Source organism: Macaca fascicularis, chromosome 11 (assembly GCF_037993035.2).
Source record: "Macaca fascicularis isolate 582-1 chromosome 11, T2T-MFA8v1.1".
NCBI lineage: Eukaryota > Metazoa > Chordata > Mammalia > Primates > Cercopithecidae > Macaca > Macaca fascicularis.
In genome coordinates, this window is record NC_088385.1 from 69,314,953 (window position 1) to 69,335,358 (window position 20,406).

Sequence of the window (20,406 nt, forward strand, 5' to 3'; positions counted from 1 at the left end):
GGGAGAGCCATAAAAGGATTTACAGCAAGGAAGCAACATGATGAGATGTACATTTTAGGGAGATCACTCTGGATACTATTGGAAAGCTAAAAAATGTTCAGTTATACCTGTAAGCTCTTTCCAGGATAAGAGTATGTGTGAATAATTCAGTAATAACAAAGTTTAAGAATTACTCAGGTTTGCGCAACTTGGTTCTTTTGAGATATTTGTAAATTAGGTTCTTTATATAATTGCATTAACAGACAATAATGGAATGTTATATTCTTAGCATAACCCTGAGCTGATCAAATATAAGAAGTGGAAAACTATTGGTAATTGTTGGAAATTCCTGTCTGACCTCTCTTTTGTCTGACTATTTAATGTTGATCATATTTTGTACTAAATCAGATGATACTAAGTGATGGCATTTACCATTCTAAATTGCCTGGACCTCCCTCTAGTGCTGGGTTTATAATTAAAAGGACATATACTACAAAAGAAGAAAAGAAACTGAAACTCAAAAGGAGTATAAGATTATGAGATAGGTTGAGATCTAAGAGGTAGAAAGTTAGGGAAGCATCCTTTCTCTTAATTGCCTCCTACACTGTAGCATACCTTTGTTTCTCTTGCTCACATATATTAAAAAGTTCTACTGCTGAAAATATGTATATGACTCTAAAGGCCTATATAGCTCACTCCAAACGTTTTAGCTGTTTTTATTATTTTAATTGCCTAAGAGTGATATAATCGTAAATTCCATGATATAACCAGTTCTCCCTTTTGCCGTGAGGTAGGGGCCAGGCTAGCAATTTATAATAAACATTATTATTTTTATTATATAGAAAGTTTCTAAATAGATATTATTGGCTACTTCAGTAAACATGTTGATTTATAATTGAAACCACGAAATTGAGTACCACAATTATTTTTAAAAACTAAGTAGACATTGACTGCATATTTTGAAATTTTAGCTAAACAATGCATAGTATATAGTCGTAGTTTATGGCATATAAGTTATCTGTATGAATTCAACAGACTGAACTTTTCATACCTACCAAACCTATCTAACTTAATACAGATGACTATAAGCAAGCTTCAAAAAACTTTGATTTCCATTAATGTGAACCCAGACTCTCATAAAAGTGAGTTTCTACTATTTTCCATGCAAGCAGCTAGCTTCCTTGCAGCACCTTGCCACTTAATTCCAACACAAATATCTTCCTACAGCAAAAAAAAATTTACTTATGTGACCATATGTCTGTGTTAGTCATTGCATATTATAGACATCTAGTTGATAATACTGGGTTTGTATTGAGGTCAAATCATATGGATCGTCACCTTAAAATTATTCCAACTTGAGATAAAATGTGGAAAAATTGTACTTCTGCCATCTGTTTTATATTAAATATGAAATTATTTAATTCAGAATTGGAAAGAGACAATTAACTTGTTTATAGTTTTTATTTTGCCATAAAGGAAAATTGCATTGTTTATGACATTAAAGAAGAGCTGGAAGTGAGAACACACTTACCAGAGTTCACATACTGAAGTTTATTTTCTCAGGCTCAAGTAATCTGTACTGTCTCTTCTAAAAATGGTTGACCAAAAGGAAGGTTTAAAGGCTGCTCTTTCATGAGAAATAATTGACAATGGAAGCAGTAAATACCTCTATTAAGTTAATTTCTTGCTTGCACTCTATCTCAGTTTTTACCTACTCAGGCTAATTTGCAGGTGCCTGGGATGAGTAGACAATCCATAATTTCTACCAATCAAGTAAAAGAAGGAAAGAAAACTGAGCTTCTCTCCCAGTTACCAGGTAGTTTGCTGTGGTTAAAATTAATGCAGACTTTACAGCAGCAGATACTAGCATTTTTATTTATTATAAGTAATTATTTTGAAATTTGGGAAATGAATAGTTGAGTACATCATTTGAGTGTTTATTTGACCAGTTATTAGTGCAAGGAACCATCATTTAAATGTTCTCTATGTATTATAGCAAATCAATTTGTTTCTCTCTTCTTTTTAATGTGTTTTAAGAAAAATGAAGTATGGTTACTTTTACTTGAAAATATGTTTTATTTTTTGCAGTGTTTGAGCAACACACCTCCACTTACTGAGTATTTCCTCAATGATAAGTATCAAGAAGAACTGAATTTTGACAATCCCTTAGGAATGAGAGGTGAAATAGCTAAATCTTATGCCGAACTGATCAAGCAAATGTGGTCTGGAAAGTTTAGCTACGTCACCCCAAGAGCCTTTAAGGTAAGTGTGATAAATGCATTTTAGCAAGGGCACCTACAAGGGTACAAAGGTTGGTTCTTGGGGTAGGGGGAGTGAAAAATAGTAGCTATTACAATGGTTTGTGGCCCTCCAAAGGAATACAGTACATAAATAGATATACAATATATCTGTGGTATAAAATTTAGGTGGGAGGGATATGGAAGAGTTTTATCCGTTTTGTTTTTGTTTTTGTTTTACGTCTAAATCTGGGATGGGGAGAATAATGAAAAAAAGTTGAAAAACACTGGTGTGGTACAAGAATGATTATGGAGACAGCAATGAGCGTTTGTATAGTTGTTTTGGAATATAGTACATCTCTGGAAAACCTACGTGAATATTCTATACAAATGTGAAAGACTAAATTTGGGCGTTACTGAACTCTTAAGAACCCATTTTACTTTGAGAGTCATGAATTTGAAAAATTATCAAAATGAAAATTGTCTGCAAACCAAGCACTAAAAATTAAGTGTACTTTCAATATGGTTCTTAAACTTTTAAGGTTATTCACATGTGTGAATTGTTACTTATCAAGGTATTTATTGTTCAAATAAGAACTGAGCTGAAATTAAGCTTTATGGCTGAAATTTAGCTTTATGTTGTTAAAAAAATTCCTACTTAACTATATAGGTGAAACTTTGAGAAATTTTAAACTTGTAAAGAGAATAAGCAATTTTAAGTTGTTATTTATACAAGTAATTTAAATGGCATTGATATAGGACATCTACTAGACAACATTTTTTATTAGCTATATACTAGTTCTTAGAAAATAAAAAACAACCAGCAAATCAAAATACCTCTGTATTTGTCTTCCTTAACATTCTAAACTTTGGACATACTAGTCCAGACAAACCATCTCTCAGCTCTTTCCCATCTTTTCTAATTGGTTTTGTTTTGGTAGATTTTCTGTCTTGAAATTATGTGTAAATAGGTTCTTGATTTATGTGAGTTTTTTCTGTCACATGATGATTCGTACTATTAGATTTATTTTCAGTCTCATCCAAAAAAAAATAGTGATGCAAAGATTTGGAAAATTGAGTATGAACATTAATGTTTCTGTTCTCTCTATAAGACTCATCCTCCTTTTGCACATAAAAACTAAGTGAGAGCCTAGAGTAGTTATCTTAAAAATGCTTTCAGATACGTGATTATCTTTATGTGGTAATACAGCAAGGATGAGAACCTGCCTCTTACTATCTACCTACCAGACATTTACAGGAGGAGGCAATAGGAATACCTAAAGCTAAGAATTAAGAACATCTGGAAAATCCTTTGACAAATAGTGAAACAACAATTAATGACAATGAAATCTATGACCAAAGATCAATACATTTTTATATATAAGGATTACATGTGTTGATCTGTTTTATCCCAGATAAGCTTTGTTGAGTGCTTACTAGGAATGCAAAACAAAATATAATTCATATATATTCCTGTTGTTCATGTATACAATTTTTATTATTCACAGGAGTGAGTCCTTAACACTGAACTCACAGCAAACAGCACTATAACTCATGTCTTAATGAAGCATATCTAACACATACTTTTTCTCTATAAAGCACATCACAGCTTTCTTGCATTTAGGAACACTAGCCTGGCATGTTAGTACTTCGTTTAGTGGCCATTTTAAATACTGAAATTAACAACAAAAAGAACAAAAATGTGAAAAAACATAACACTAAATAAACTACAAAGGACACTTGTTTATAGATTCAGAACTGAAACAACAAGCCAAAGCATCACCTTGTTCAACCCCAGCTGGTAACACGCATGCCAGGTGACTCAAATTTTTTGCCAAATGACCATGAATTGATTTTGGGGTTACAAATAAATTTTAGCAAGCAGGCAGATTCACAAATGTGGAATCCATGAATAATGAGAATCTATTGTACATATTTTTAAAAATCAATCCTGTTCCTAGAACTGATTTTATGGTTCTGCATTTCTTACAGACACAGGTAGGACGTTTTGCACCTCAGTTCTCTGGATATCAGCAGCAAGACTGTCAAGAACTATTAGCTTTCCTATTAGATGGATTACATGAGGATTTGAATAGAATTAGGAAAAAACCATATATACAATTAAAAGATGCAGATGGAAGGCCAGATAAGGTAAATTTCATGATCTTATTGTCACCATTGTTATAATTTTGTGATAACCTCTTTCTAATTTGTGTCTGTTATCCTTGTAGGTAGTTGCCGAAGAAGCCTGGGAAAACCATTTAAAACGAAATGATTCTATCATAGTAGATATATTTCATGGCCTTTTCAAATCAACTTTAGTTTGTCCTGAGTGTGCTAAGATTTCAGTAACATTTGATCCTTTTTGTTACTTGACACTTCCATTGCCCATGAAAAAAGAACGCACTTTGGAAGTTTACTTAGTTAGAATGGATCCGCTTACCAAACCTATGCAGGTAAATCATGGGGGTTTTTTTGTTTGTTTTTTTAGTTTTTTTGCATTTGTTATTTTTAGTGTTGAGTCCTTATTATAAAAATTAAGTGTTGAATTATCAAGCCCAATCAATAATGTTTATTTGTATAAGAGATTTTATAAGCTGAGTACTTTGGAAATTAGTGTAACTTTTTACAATCTTGAAAGAGCAACATGTGTCATATAAAAAATTCTCAAAAGGCTTTTTCTCATGAAAGAAAGATGAGAGGTTTGTTTTTATAATATTGGGTGAATATTACCTTATGAAGATTAACATTTTTTATATTTTTTAAACTTCAAGTTTCGTGTTAATTGTAATTTTTTTACTAGTGGCTATTGGAAGTAAAGCTAATACTGTACATTTTAATTCATAATGTGATAATAGTGTATTTAAATACTTGTAATTTTTAGGCATTTTAGGAACTTAAAGTAGAAGTTAGACTGAAAATATTTCGTTCAGTAATGTTCTCTAATTTTTAATACTTTGAAGTATCACATATTACTTATTCTGTGCAAAAGTCCTGTGTTAAGTCTTACTGTCAGATTGTCTGCCTGATTCCGTTACCTAGTTTTATAATTGCATTATTTATATTTTTTGGGTAAAGCACTGTCTTTTCTTCCTTAGTTATTATATAATCCTCTTCTGACACTTGACCCATCCCAGTGAAAGTAACTTCTTCTTTTTCTACCTCTCTTTCCCTGAATTCTAACACTTAACTAATTTTATTATAACTTTTGGCTTACTTTTATATTTTCTCCTTAGACTACAAGTTCTTTGAAGACAGGGACCTTGTAAACCTTTGTATTTCCAACTTTTGTGGCTTGTAGATATTAATGCACAAGAAGTATTCAAAAATTTTATTCATCAAGATACTTAACTATGCACCTACTAAGTATAAAGCTGTTTCACTAAACAAAACAGATACGATTCCTGCTTTAGAAGATTGTTTTCTGTAAATTTTTAGCCAAATAGCTCAGTTTGTTAGTTCGTAATAGTCATGATGTCTATATGAAAGCTATACTTTGAACAAAATTATGATCTTACCATTCAGGGATGTATTTGGGTTTACTGTCAACAAAGGCAGAGTGTATGTAGTGTTCATTAAAAACACAGTCCTTTTATTCAAAGTAATTAAAGTCTAGTAGATACTAGGTATGTACTTAGTTATGCAAATTTAAGCTATTTGTTTTTCTGCTGCTTTATGTTTTCTTTATGAACTCATTGAACACAATGCCCTCATCAATATTTCACTGGGGAGTGCTAAGTACTATCCCTTATCTGTGACCAGAGCCAATAAAGACCTGCTTTTACTTTTGGCCTGGGGAATATGTGTTCACATTTTTAAAGTTATGTCCTTTAGGTATTTACTTATTCACTCTTTTTTAAGTACAAGATTGTTAACATTCTTTTCAATGGTGAAAAACTATAACAGTGCCAAACCACATCCTTACCTCTCTAGTTTGTAACTTTGCAAATATACACCAATGAGTGTAATGGAGCAAGAGAGCATAGAATAATGAGTATAAATTTACTGCAACAAAAAATAAATGTAGATATTTTATTCCTCTAAAGCACATTTGTTAGAGATAATATTCTCCCATGCCAATAATATAAGTAATCTATATCATAATAGTGGCAAATTGCATTAATTTACACATTAGTCCATAAGGTATATGATAAGTACTCTTCCATAAATTGGGCTCGAAATTATTTTTCCAGCAATGTGAATTTCATTGACTTACCACTTTTCTCATTTGGTGACCAATGATATAAATTTGTGGAAGTTAGAGCCATGGTTAGCACAGAGAAATTCGGTTGTTTTGTGTTTTGTTTTTTTGTTTTTTTTCTTTTTTCCATTTAGAGGCAGTACCAACTCAAATACAGAATGATCACTTGCTTTAACCAGTTCGTGAGGAAAGTGAAATTAGCTGAGTTTGCCTATTTGTTGAGTTTTCCCATCACTGAAGTTGATTTAGGTCATGGAAGCTTATTAGGAAAAATGTTGAATGTGTATTATGTCTTGGGCTCTCATGCTGTGCAAGGTGCTAGAAATACAATGGTGTTTCTAGTCCTTGTTCTTCAAGAAGCTTGTCATACAGTGTGAAAATTGCTCTGACAGGGTGCTGCAAGAAAACACAGAAAGAGTAACCTACCCAAACTAGTTATGAGGCCTGTGATGAATTCTGAAGGACAATTAGGTTATAAGCAGGGGAAAACTAGAAATAAAAGCATTATAGGGCAAGATAGTGGCATGTAGAAAGAACTTATGGCAAAAGAGGACATGGCCCACTTCTGTAGTCTACAAGTATGGCAAGCAGGAGCTAGATCACAAAGAACTTTGATGCCAGTATAAGAAGTTTGAACTTCATCCTAAAAACTAGGGAAGCCATTAAAGACTATTAAGTATAGATATTATATGGCCAGAATTGTGTTTGAGAAAGATGATTCTGGCTAGCACAGAGATTGGTTAGAAAAGGCTTAGCACTAAGACCAGATAAGAAGCTTTTAGTGATCAGACGACAGACAAATGACAAACGCTTCAGCTCAGAAAATGAGTGTCAGGATGGCAGTTTGAAGAACCAGTTGAATGTGGGAAGTGAAAATGTATGAGTATATTCAAAGATGATGCCAAGTTTACTTGACAGGAAAAGAGGAGACAGCAGTGCTGTTTTAGTGGAATATATAGGAAGAACAAGTTGAAGAAGGAATCGATTTTCGTATTGAGCATGGTGGCCTAACATGACCCAATCCTGTGTTTAGCATTGGACATGCTGACTTATAGATGCATGAGAACACTTAGGTAGAGATATCCAGTAGGCAATGAATTTGTGTATCTAGACCAAAGGAGAGAGACTGCTTTAGATGTAAATTGGGCAATGAGCTCTATGAAAATGATAGTCAGTGTTTTAGAAGAATGAGATTACTTAAGGCTAAGGTGACCCTGTGATTTATCATCTAAACAAGAACTCTTTTGAAAATAGAAGGGACTGTCATTAATAATTATACTAGGATATCAGGCTAATCCAGGACTGGCCAAAGCAAATCAGGAGATACTGTCACCTCATCCAGGGAGAGCATATAAAATTGAGAAGAAGGCTAAAGACAAAACTCTAAAGAACACTATAGGAGAACTTCAAAAGGAGAATATGATCATAGCAATAGAAAAGAATTAAGAAATAGTCGTGTTATAAGGAAAGGGAATTTCTTAAGGAGAAAGTGGTCAGCAGTCATATTACAAAGAGGTCAATAAAATAAAGACTGATAAGTTGTAAACAGTATTGGCAGCCTTGGAAACAAGTTAAATAAAGAGGTGAAGACAAGCCAGCAAGAGGGTTGAGAAGTAAATGTGATAAGGAAATTATAATATAGATACCATTAATAAAGTTATTTATAAAATAGAGGAAAAGGGGAGATAATTAGAGGGAAAGCAATGAGGGACGCTTGTTTTTTGAGAGACTTTATATTCCAGTGCTTATGCAAGAGTCAAGATAAAATGGAAGAAAGAATAATTGCTGGGTTTAGGTCCCAGAGAAAGCAGAAGAGCATGGGATTTAGAGCATAGATGCTAGGGTTAGCCTTGAATAAGAAAAGAGACACCTGTCTTCCCATGTGTTGCAAGAGACAAAAAAGTACCTATATGTATTCAAAGAAGTTAGTAGGAGAACAGGAAGTTGGAGATTTTCCCACCCAGTAGCTTCTGTTTTTGAGGTAAAATAGGTATTCTGCTGATATTAAGGGAGCAGTAGTGAAATAGGAAGCCTAAAGAATGGTGAAGTTTTTTTGTTTTTTTGTTTGTTTATTTGTTTTTGAGGCGGGGTCTTGCTCTGTCACCCAAGTTGGAGTGCAGTACGGTGTGATCTCAGCTCTCGCTCACTGCAACCTCTGCCTCCTGGGCTCAAGGGATTCTCCCACCTCAGACTCCCAAGTAGCTGGGACTACAGGTGTGTGCCTCCATGCCCAGCTAATTTTTTGTATTTTTGTAGCAACGGGGTTTTGCCATGTTGTCCAGGCTAGTCTCGAACTTCTTGGGCTTAAGCGATTCACCCGCCTTGACCTCCCAAAGTGTTGGGATTATAGGCGTGAGCCACTGCACCCAGTCCGATGAAGATTTTAAATAGTTATTGAGATAAATGAGAGAATAAGCAGATGTGTGATATGCAGAATTATTTCTGGGTACTGTCAAAGGGTCGGTTGAGATTGGGCACTGTGAATTTGTAGCACACCAACCTCTAAAATTGAGAAATTTTCTCCAGCACATATGAACAGCTCTGAGAAAGTTTAGCAAGAGTGGAATGAATAGAATTGAGTAACAAAGACATTAAAGGTTCGCGATAAAGCATGTAGGGCCTGGGTGGAAGGGCAAGAAGACAGTAGGGAGCTGGTAAACTGGGAGAAAACAGAGTTAAAAGGAATAGAAATCTCTGTGCAAGCCAAGAAGAGAGAAGAATGAATTTCCAGAAGTAAGAAGTAGCGGTTAGACAGTAGCCTGTTAGTTTAAGATAGTAAAAGTGGGGCTGGGTGCAGTGGCTGACTCCTGTAATCCCAGCATTTTGGGAGACTGAAGCAGAAGGATCACTTGAATCCAGGATTTTGAGACCATTCTGGGCAACATAATGAGACCTCGTCTCTAAAAAATAAAAATTAGCCACTCATGGTGGCACACGCCTGTAGTCCTAGCTACGCAGGAGGCTGAATTGGGAAGATGGCTTGAGCCTGGGAGGTTGAGGCTGCAGTGAGCCAAGATCATGCCCTGTACTCCAGCCTGGGTAACAGAGTGAGAGCCTGTCTCTAAAAAACAAACAAAAAAACATAGCAAAAGTGGGAGCAGTTTCAAGTGATGACAGGATCTAATAAGTTGACTAAGGTTGATTAATGCAAATGTCTTTGAATTGAGGAACCAAGGAATGATAAGACTAGGACAAATTATCCATGTGGACATTGTCACCCAGGACCCAGGATGGTGGCAAGATTAGAAACAAACACTGAGCCAAATGCCAAATGAATGTGAGGTAGCAACCATGAGGTCACTCTCATTTACTGAATTTTTTTTCCAAAGTAACAAATTTATTACAATTCTTTTTTGTTTTTTAGTACAAAGTGGTTGTCCCCAAAATTGGAAATATATTAGATCTTTGTACAGCATTGTCTGCTTTGTCAGGAATACCTGCAGATAAGGTAAGATGTTTCTGGGGTTGAAGTATATAAGTTGGTATTTAGTTTCTTAGTGTTGTAAAACCAGCTTAATAGAAATTTATTTCCTTTTAGATGATAGTTACTGATATATACAATCATAGATTTCACAGAATATTCGCTATGGATGAAAACCTTAGTAGTATTATGGAACGGGATGATATTTATGTGTAAGTATAAAACTCATTGTGCAAAATATTACTTGAAAAAAAAATCAAAAGAAGTAACCTAAAATTTTGAGAGTTTATGGTCAGTTTTGTCCTTGTAGGTTTGAAATTAACATCAATAGGACAGAAGATACAGAGCATGTGATTATTCCTGTTTGCCTAAGAGAAAAATTCAGACACTCAAGTTATACCCACCATACTGGTTCTTCACTTTTTGGTCAGCCTTTTCTTATGGCTGTACCACGAAACAATACTGAAGACAAACTTTATAATCTCCTGCTCTTGAGAATGTGGTAAGTGCCAAACAATTCTACATTGACAAAATAAATATGGGAATAAAATATAAAATAGCTAATAAAAATAAACACACAAGGTACTATCAGAATATAATTATACAAGTCTGTATTGTCTCAGTTTTGTTTATAGTCAGATTATAGTCCTAATCCACTTTCTTATTCACGTAAAACACATTATGGAGGTAATTTCAAACCCAGGAAGCATGAAGTCTGTAGCAATTTTAGGCCAAAAGTTTACAGTTGGAAGGAAATAGGAATTTATGTTATAATAATTATGTGTTACATGTTTGTTCTGTGAAATCATAACAAATGTCAAATGCTATATGTTTGCACTGTGAAATGACAAATGTCAAATGCTTCATTTCTTTATATACATTACCAATTCATGATTAATAGTATTGTAAGGCAGCCTATTTTTTGCCTTCCTAAATCCCCTTATTTGAATTATAAAGTTATCAAGAATGTCATTTGATCCCTTTTATCTTTGAAAGCTGATATATTTAGTATTCTTTCTTGCATATCTAATTATTATGGTTTCATAACCCATATGTAAAGATCACATTATACAAAAATAAGTGTTTTTAGCAACAATATATACCATCTAAATGAGGATAAGTTGAGAAATTATTTGCAACAAATATTTAACATTTAACCTAAAAGGTAACGTACTAATTATTTTTATAAAGAGGAGCAAAACAAATTATTAGTCAGCTATATGTATGGTACTGTAAGTTTGATTTTAACCTTGAATCTACTAAGTGACCACTGTTACATTAAAAAGTTTTGTTTTACTGATAGAATGAAAACATTTTTAAAGTTTTTATCTTTGTAGTACTGAACTTGTTTGATTTCTGATTTTACTTAAGCCGATATGTCAAAATATCTACTGAAACTGAAGAAACTGAAGGATCCCTACACTGCTGTAAGGACCAAAATATTAATGGGAATGGCCCAAATGGCATACATGAAGAAGGCTCACCAAGTAAGACTTTTCTGTTAAATTATAAAAATGTTTCACTTAAATAATTGCTTCAGAGAGAAAGTTAAGAAAATGGGAATTAAAGAGCTAAAAAATACCTGCAAACCTACGACTAATAATATTAATAATTTAAAAATATAACATTGAGTTTATTTAAAGTTCTCTAATATCTAAAATTAGGTGAAATGGAAACAGATGAGCCAGATGATGAATCCAGCCAGGATCAAGAACTTCCCTCAGAGAATGAAAACAGTCAGTCTGAAGATTCAGTTGGAGGAGATAATGATTCTGAAAATGGATTATGTACTGAGGACACTTGCAAAGGTCAACTCACGGGACACAAAAAACGATTGTTTACATTCCAGTTCAACAACTTAGGCAATACTGATATCAACTACATCAAAGATGATACCAGACATATAAGATTTGATGATAGGCAGCTTAGGCTAGATGGTAAGTATTTGTGAAAAATGGCTTGAACATTAAACAAGCAGAGCATGTTTTTTTGTTTTTTAGGTGAAAACCATGAAATTCAGCCCTGTCAAGAAATACACCATTTACTTTTCTATCTCAAATTTTATATGAAAGGACTTAATATCTAAGTAGACCAAAATGTGTGTCTGTGTTTCATAAATGGAGATTGAATTCATGCTTAAGTTTTCTATCTTTTTTTAAACTTTTAAATTATTTCAATGGCTTGGAAACTGCTATTTGCCCTAATCACCTGTACAAGTAGAAAAGATTGCTATTTATTTATTCTAGTGTATATCCTAACATTAAAATATACTTTAATACTAAGACATATTAAATTTTAAAGAAAAAATATGTTTTCCACCTTAGAAAGATCTTTTCTTGCTTTGGATTGGGATCCTGATTTGAAAAAACGATATTTTGATGAAAATGCTGCTGAGGTAAGTCATCACTCACTTATTTACCTTTCCTTGATTTACTTTATGTGATTACCAGAGATAATCATACTGTTGTGTTACATTCTTTGCTTCCACCAAATGTTCATTTTGCCAGTAAAAAAGTGGTCATGAACTAGAAAAGAAAGTCTTTGCAAAAATACCTTTTTTTCCCCAAAGGTTCAGAGTTCATTTTGAACATGTTTTGCTCATCCATATAGGAGTGTACAGGAATTATTTAGAAGTATGATATAAATCTCAACTGAAATAAGCTTTATGATTCTTTTGAGAAAGTTTAGGAGTTTTCATTATTATTCATAGTAAGATGGTACCACTAAAATGAGTTTTGTTTCATTTGTTCTCTTAACTCAAGAAATACTTCTCTTTAGGACTTTGAAAAACATGAAAGTGTGGAGTATAAACCTCCTAAAAAACCCTTTGTGAAATTAAAAGATTGCATTGAACTTTTTACAACAAAAGAAAAGCTAGGTGCTGAAGATCCCTGGTAAGAGACAAAATTAAATAATTGTTTATGTTTTCTTTAAGGGTTTATTCTGAGATACGTGCCACATTAACTTGAAAAAGTAATTACTAAATTCTCTTTGATGTTTTAAATAGTAAAGGATTCTTTATATAAGTGGTAGCCTTTTAAGAGGGATAGGAAGTTCTTAAAAAATACTGTTACAGTGTTGCCTTAATTTTATTACTGTGTTTTTCCTAATAGCCATTATACTATTAATAATTCATTTTAGTTACTTGTTTTCCAAGAAATTTTAGCTACGTAATCATTTTGAGAGAAGCTTTTTAGGAAAAGTGTAGTGATATATTTTGTGATGTTATTCCATTAGAGCCCAGTTTTGAGATTTTCTAATACCTATCTTCCAGCACAGATGTCTTTTTTGCATACTAAAAGAGAAATAATCTAGCCCTCATTATGTCTTTAAATATTGGTTTGTATATTAATTTATAATGGTTTAACCTTTTTGGAAAATGTGTTGAAAATAAAAATAACAAGAGTTGCTTTCAACCTGGTACATATTAGGCATACGATAATTGCCCACTGAATAAATGTAGAACTTTCCGAACATTTTTTGTTATTTTCATTAATGGGGGTTGTTTGTACCTCTATCAAGCTTTAAATACTTCTCTTTATTCTTAGGTATTGTCCGAATTGTAAAGAACATCAGCAAGCCACAAAGAAATTGGATTTATGGTCCTTGCCTCCAGTACTTGTAGTACATCTCAAGCGATTTTCTTACAGTCGATACATGAGAGACAAGTTGGATACCTTAGTTGATTTCCCTATCAAGTAAGCTTTAATTGTATTTTATAAGTATTGAGCAACTCTTCTTTCAAATTTACTTGATGCTTTTTGTTATTATCCTTTAGTAAATATCAGGTGCCATTGGATCCAATTTCAGCTTTCAAGTTTGTTTTTGAGTAGTTCTAACAATTTATAAGGATCAGTGTTTCAAAATTTTTATTTTTTCTTAGAGATTTTCCAAAGACCAAAGAGGAAATATACTTTTAAAAACTAAAAACAATAAAACTCCTTTTGTGTTATATTACCTATGGGTTAATTGGTCTCATTTATAAATCTAAGATACTTTATGGTACTTAGTAATTTTGTTTATCTAGGAATTATTTCATCATTACTCATCACTTACTTCTAAATATGTTGGGTTTTCTTGGTGGTTTTTTTTTTGTTGTTTGTTTGTTTGTTTGTTTGTTTGTTTGTTTTTTGAGACAGAGTCTCACTCTGTTGCCCAGGCTGGAGTGCAATGGCACAATCTCGGCTCACTGCAACCTCCACCTCCTGGATTCAAGTGATTCTCCTGCCTCAGCCTCCCAAGTAGCTGGGATTACAGCCACCTGCCACCATGCCCAGCTAATTTTTGTATTTTTAGTACAGACAAGGTTTCACCATATTGACCAGGCTGGTCTCAAACTCCTGACCTCAAGTGATCCGCCCGCCTTGACCTCCCAAAGTGCTGGGATTACAGGCATGAGCCACCACGCCCAGCCCTAAATATGCTGTTTTCAAAAAGACTAAAATAAAACAGAATAATGGAATTGCTTAGAAGGATAACACCGTAGTGAAATAAATCATCCCTATTACATCATCCTTCAGTTTTCCTATTGCCATTATATGACATCATATTTGTAAAAAGATACATCTATGGCCATACCACCTTGAACGCACCCTGATCTTGTCTGTAAAGAAGTACAAAGAAGTCTGTATACATCTTCATGCTTTATCTCTCTTTTTTTCTTCCCCTGCTTTTACTGAACAGTTGAGAATTCAGAATGACAAAAAGGAAACATTGTATTCCCAATCACTTAGTCATTCAATAGGAAGGACTGCATCACACAATATTTTGTACAAGAACTTAGTACTATCCCATTTTGCAAAAAAAACTTTCAGTGGTATTATTTCATATTCTGTGATATTTGTGCACCAAAATGTACTTGATACAGTTAGTAAGTGGACAATTGCTAAAGGCAGGTGTATCTACAAAGGTAACTAGAAGGAAATAGATTACATAAAATATTCATTGGATTACTCAATATAATTGGTGGTTATAAATTTAAAATTATTTGTAATTATTGAGTGAAAAAAAGATCATTTTCTCTTTAACAAAATAGTGAGCTATAAGTTTTCAAGAATATAGCATTTGGCAATGTAAGTATAAGAAAAAGAATCAGGGCTGGGCACAGTGGCTCACGCCTGTAATCCCAGCACTATGGGAGACCGAGGTGGACAGATCACGAGGTCAGGAGATCAAAACCATCCTAGCCAACATGGTGAAACCCCATCCCTACTAAAATACAAAAAAATTAGCCAGGCGTGGTGGCACGTGCCTGTAGTCCCAGCTACTCAGGAGGCTGAGGAAGGAAAATCGCTTGAACCTGGGAGGTGGAGATTGCAGTGAGCTGAGATCGCGCCACTGCACTCCAGCCTACCTAGTGACAGAGCGAGACTCCGTCTCAAAAAAAAAAAATAAAGAATCAGAAGTAATGACAAACTAGAATCTATTAGAGATGTATTTAAAATTTAGAATCATTATTGTTTTTTAATGATGCAGATACAAGAAGAACAACCAGAAATAATAATAAGCTATTTACAAGATAGTCATTTTCCAGGTTCTTGAATGATAGATTATGATTAGTCAGTCACATTCAAGGGATGTTGCCCATTTCAGGTATATAGGTCATCAAAGACAGCAAATGTAGAATAAAATTAGGGTTTGATATATTAATATTTTTTAAAACTTCTAAGAAAGTTGTTTTCACTATTCCTATATTTTTCTTCACATAAGTCACTTCTTTTTTTTTTTTAATCTCCGACCCTGCCCATAAAGTACTTTCTAAAATTGACTTTAAAATGAAGATCTACTGGACCCAGATGGTCAATAGCGATGACTGTTTTTCCTGGTATACTGAGAGTTAAATGTGTTAGCATAAAAACGTTAATCTAAATGACAACATTCAACATTTTTATTTTTTTTATTTTTTAATTTTTATGGGTACATAGTAGGTGTATATATTTGTGGGGTACATGAGATGTTTTGATGGAATGTGAAATAGTCACATTATGGAGAATGGGGTATCCATCCTCTCAAACATTTATCCTTTGTGTTACAATCCAATCACACGCTTAGTTATTTTAAAATGTATAATTAAGTTAATACTATAGTCACCCTGTTGTGTGATCAAATAGTATGTTTTATTCATTCGTTTTTTTTTTAATTCATTAACCATCCCCACCCCACCTCTCCCCTACCTTCCCACCACCCTTGCCATCCTCTAGTAACCATCCTTCTACTCTCACTGTCCATGAGTTCAATTCTTTCGATTTTGAGATCCCACAAATGAGAACATGGGCTGTTGTCTTTCTGTGCCTGGCTTATTTCATTTAACGTAATCTCCAGTTCCATCCATGTTGTTGGAAATGGCAGGATCTCATTCTTTTTTATAGCTGAATAGTACTTCATTGTGTATATGTACCAGATTTTCTTTAGCCATTTATCTGTTGATAGACACTTAGTTCCATCAACATTGCAACACATAGTTTCATCAAATCAACAAGATTTGATTGTTTCTAAATCTTAGCTGTTGCAAACATTGCTGCAACAAACATGAGAGTGTAGATATCTCTTCAATATCCTCAATGAAGCATTTTAAAATTTTCAACCCATAAACAAATATTTGCCAAAACATTAATATCTCAGAGGTACATGTATGATTTGTTTTGTAAGTTATTTGACTCATAATTTCTTTAGTGAGAGAGGGATATATATACATATATATATATATATGTCAAACAACAATGGCAGAAGGGAATAGAATTCATTGCATTTAGGGACAACATAAAAATTAACTTGGTTTCTTTTTTAAACAGTGACTTGGATATGTCGGAATTCTTAATTAATCCAAATGCAGGTCCTTGCCGCTATAATTTGATTGCTGTTTCCAACCACTATGGAGGGATGGGAGGAGGACACTGTAAGTTGACAGTTTGCCTTTTTACCCAATCGTGGTGTTTGAAGAACTCCAGACTTTTTTCTTTAAGATATTTATTGCTTCTTAAGGATAAAATATCAGATGTGTCTTGCATATAGTAGTTCAGTATTGATTAATGAATGAGTCAGCTTTTGAACATTTTTTTTTCACATAGGGTATAGAGAATTGAGTTCATCATACTCCTCAGTTCAAGGCCCAGGAGGGAATGTTGTCCCATTTAGAGTGCATTTCCCTCCACATTCTCCTTCCCCTTTGCTTTCTAACATGTTTGATGCAGATACTCTTATAAATCATTAATATTTATTCATTTAATTGGTACTGTGCTATAGATCTCACTAGATCTCAACACTTATTAAGACTTATCTGTGTTACTTTGTGTCCATTTAGTCAGTTGTTTCTCACTGCTTATAATTTACATCTACCATATTTTCTCTCTCCACTTACCTCATGATGGACATCTAAATTGCCTTTCACTTTCTACCACTGTAAGACTGATAAACCATTGTTTATGGTATCCTATGTAAGAATTTATTTAGGCTGCATACCCAAAAGTGAAATTGCTGAGTTTAAGTGAGTAAATGTTACCAGATTGCCCCCCAGGATGGCTCTAACACTCGACACTCTGCAAGCAGTTGATTTTTCTGTTGAATGATATTTACATTCCTTGGATATATCTTACTTATCATTATATATTTTTTGATACACAGTTGGATTTAGTCAAACTTATTTAGGGTTGTTACAATTTCATTCATAAGTGAAATGGTTTTGTAAGTGTTTTATATTTTCATTATCTTAGTTTGGAATAAAAGTTAGAGTCATAAAACAAGCTGAGATGCTTTATCCTTTTTCTGGTTTTTGGAACATCTAGTACAATATAGGAATTAACTGTTCATCAAAGTCTAGTAGAATTAACCCGTAAAGCCATTTAGGCTTTACAGACATATTGTTTTTATTTATGTCATGCCTATTGGTCTATTCAGTTTTCTTTTTCCTTTTGTGTATATTTTGATGTTCTCTCTGTTTCTAAAAATGTATCCCTTTCATTGAGGTTTTTCATTTTATTTAAGAATTGCTGTTTGTAATGCTTATATCACACTGTTTTTATCCTATTTTCATTCTTTTTCTCTCTCTTTTTTTTTTTTTAAATCAATTCTTCTTGGCCAGGCACAGTGGCTCATGCCTGTGATCCCAGCACTTTGGGAAGTGGAGGTGGGTGAATCACGAGGTCAGGAGATCAAGAGCATCCTGGCCAACGTGGTGAAACCCCGTCTCTACTGAAAATACAAAAATTAGCTGGGTGTGGTGGTGCGTGCCTGTAATCCCAGCTACTCGGGAGGCTGAGGTAGGAGAATCGCTTGAACCGGGGAGCCGGAGGTTGCAGTAAGCCGAGATCACACCATTGCACTCTGACCTGGCAACAGAGCAAGACTGTCTCAAAAAAGAAAAAAAAGTATCGGTCTTCTGAGATTTCTATCTTATTAGTCTTTTCAAAGAATTAGCTTTTCATCTTATTAAATTTTTATTTTTGTTGTTGTATGTGTTTATACTTTTTATAATTATTATATTTTATTTTATCTATACATTTTTTTTTAGACCAGGTCTCTCTCTGTCACCAGGCTGTAGTACAGTTGCACGATCTTGGCTCACTGCAACCTCTACCTCCTGGATTCAAGTGATCCTACCACCTTTGCCTCCCAAGTAGCTGGGACTACAGGCACATGCCACCACACCCAGCTAATTTTTTTGTATTTTTAGTAGCAGTGGGGTTTCACCATGGTGCCCAGGCTGGTCTTGAACTCCTGGGCTCAAGAGATCCTCCTACCTCAGCCTTCTGAGTGGCTGGGACTACAGGTGCACACCACCACACCTGGCTTGTATGTATTTATTCTATCTAATTGATTTCTTCCCTTCCTTTCATTGTATGGTTCCTCTTGTTACTTTGGGTTTCTATGTTACTCTTCTTGCAACGTCTTGAATTGAATGCTTAGCTTTTTGCTTTTCATTGTTTCTCCTATATTGAAGGCTAATTAAAAGGCTATAAATTTCTGCTAAGTACTGCTTTAGCTGTGCTTCAGATTTTCATTCCTTTATGATTTCCTAATTAGCACAATGTCATTTAATCATATGCTTAGTTTTCAAATATAGAGTTTGTCACTTCATTCTTTTATTACATAGCAGTTGAGAGCATCGTCTACATTAATCTTTAGGAGTCTGAAAGTTCCAACATGTCTTAGTACATGGTCTGTTCCTTAAATGTTTGTATGCTTGAAAAAATATATACATTCCCCATTTAAATATAGAGTTCTTTATATCTGTGATATTTTAAGCTTATCACTGTATTCAAACCATTACTATCCCTGGTTATTTTTTATGTTCATTTTATTCCTGAGAGGAATTTGTCAGGACTCCTACTAAAGTGTTGATTGACCTGCTTCTCCCAACCGTTTTATTAGTTGTTAATATTTTGCATAGTTATACTTATGTTCATAATGGGTAGCTCTTCTTTCTATGTTGTTCCTTTTAACACCGGGATTTGACATTCTTTGCCCCTTTTTTCTTTTTCTCAGGTATTACAAGTGTTACTCTAGCTTTCTTCTTGATATCATTTAATTTACAAACTCTGTGCCTTTGTGTTGAGTGTGTCTCTTACAGATCACACAGACCTAAGTGCAGCATCTGCTCTGCGCTGGTCTTGGGTTGAGATCAACGAACTCACAGCACACAAAAGGCTGCACCCAGCACCAGGTTTACTTAGATTTAAGAAAGGATACAGGTCAAGAAACAATACAGCATGCACAGCAACAGCTTAGCAGAGGTCCTTTGTAGCTGGAAGGAGAGAAAACAGAGAAAAGTGTGCTCAAAGTGTTCAGCCCACTGCTGTTTCATTCCACTCCTCACCAAGGCTGATTTTTAACCAGCTGCATGGGGTACAGTCATATTAGTTGTCAAATATTTTGTTAGCCCAACAGGACTTTCAAACAGCAATAAGACTCTGATTCAGTTAGCCTAAGTATTGCTGATTTCTGTGACAAAAATTGAAGCATGAAATTTAAAAGCTTTCTTCTAGATTGTTTTCTCATTTCTGTCTCCATCCATTCTGTCACATTCTGCAGCCATCTTGAATGCACACAGAAATATTATTGAGTTCATATATTGAGAACAGGGTTCTCAATTTTTTGTTGTTGTTGTTAGTTCCTTTGACTCTAACTTTCCTCTGCTTCTACGGTTTCTCTCCATGGTTGACTTTTGAAGAGAGGGAACCAACACCAGGTAGAATATGAAACATTTCTTCCACCTGCTAGGTACTCAGTAAAATCGTTAACCAAACAACTTAGAATTTAAACCGTTATTTTATTGTGATTGATTGGTTAGTTGGCTGGTTGGTTGATCGGCTTGTCTTTTGAATTATCTTCTGGCCACCAGTGGAGGTTCACCAAAGATAATGCTTGCCTTACTTTCAAAGTATTGTCATTCCCTCTGAACATCATCTAAACAGGTAACTTCATAGAAAGAGAATATTGCCCTTTGATTTCAGCCATATTAAGGATAATACCTCAATTTTGTATTTACATACAAATGAGAATAATAATAATATTTACTTTAGGATGGGAAGAATTATTTAGAAGCCATACCCTACAAAGTGTCACTTTTTAGA

General features: G+C 34.0%; 1 protein-coding gene across 22 annotated transcripts in view; it reads left to right on the top strand.

The window, feature by feature from the left end:
• Nucleotides 1-20,406, top strand: part of USP15 (ubiquitin specific peptidase 15) — a 148,599-nt gene that overhangs the window by 122,169 nt on the left and 6,024 nt on the right. For 7 of the 22 annotated variants that reach the window (XM_065524510.2, XM_065524511.2, XM_074007319.1 and 4 more), the window contains 13 exons: nt 2,068-2,241; nt 4,209-4,367; nt 4,448-4,672; nt 9,782-9,865; nt 9,956-10,050; nt 10,149-10,340; nt 11,210-11,325; nt 11,503-11,775; nt 12,163-12,233; nt 12,617-12,732; nt 13,387-13,536; nt 16,630-16,733; nt 17,916-17,960. In XM_065524510.2, coding sequence (XP_065380582.1) covers nt 2,068-2,241; nt 4,209-4,367; nt 4,448-4,672; nt 9,782-9,865; nt 9,956-10,050; nt 10,149-10,340; nt 11,210-11,325; nt 11,503-11,775; nt 12,163-12,233; nt 12,617-12,732; nt 13,387-13,536; nt 16,630-16,733; nt 17,916-17,960 — 1,804 coding nt within the window. Of the gene's footprint in view, nt 1-1,710; nt 1,796-2,067; nt 2,242-4,208; nt 4,368-4,447; nt 4,673-9,781; nt 9,866-9,955; nt 10,051-10,148; nt 10,341-11,209; nt 11,326-11,502; nt 11,776-12,162; nt 12,234-12,616; nt 12,733-13,386; nt 13,537-16,629; nt 16,734-17,915; nt 18,094-20,406 lie in introns of those variants that run through there. The other 15 variants (XM_005571416.5, XM_005571417.5, XM_074007321.1 and 12 more) reach the window with 7 other exon arrangements.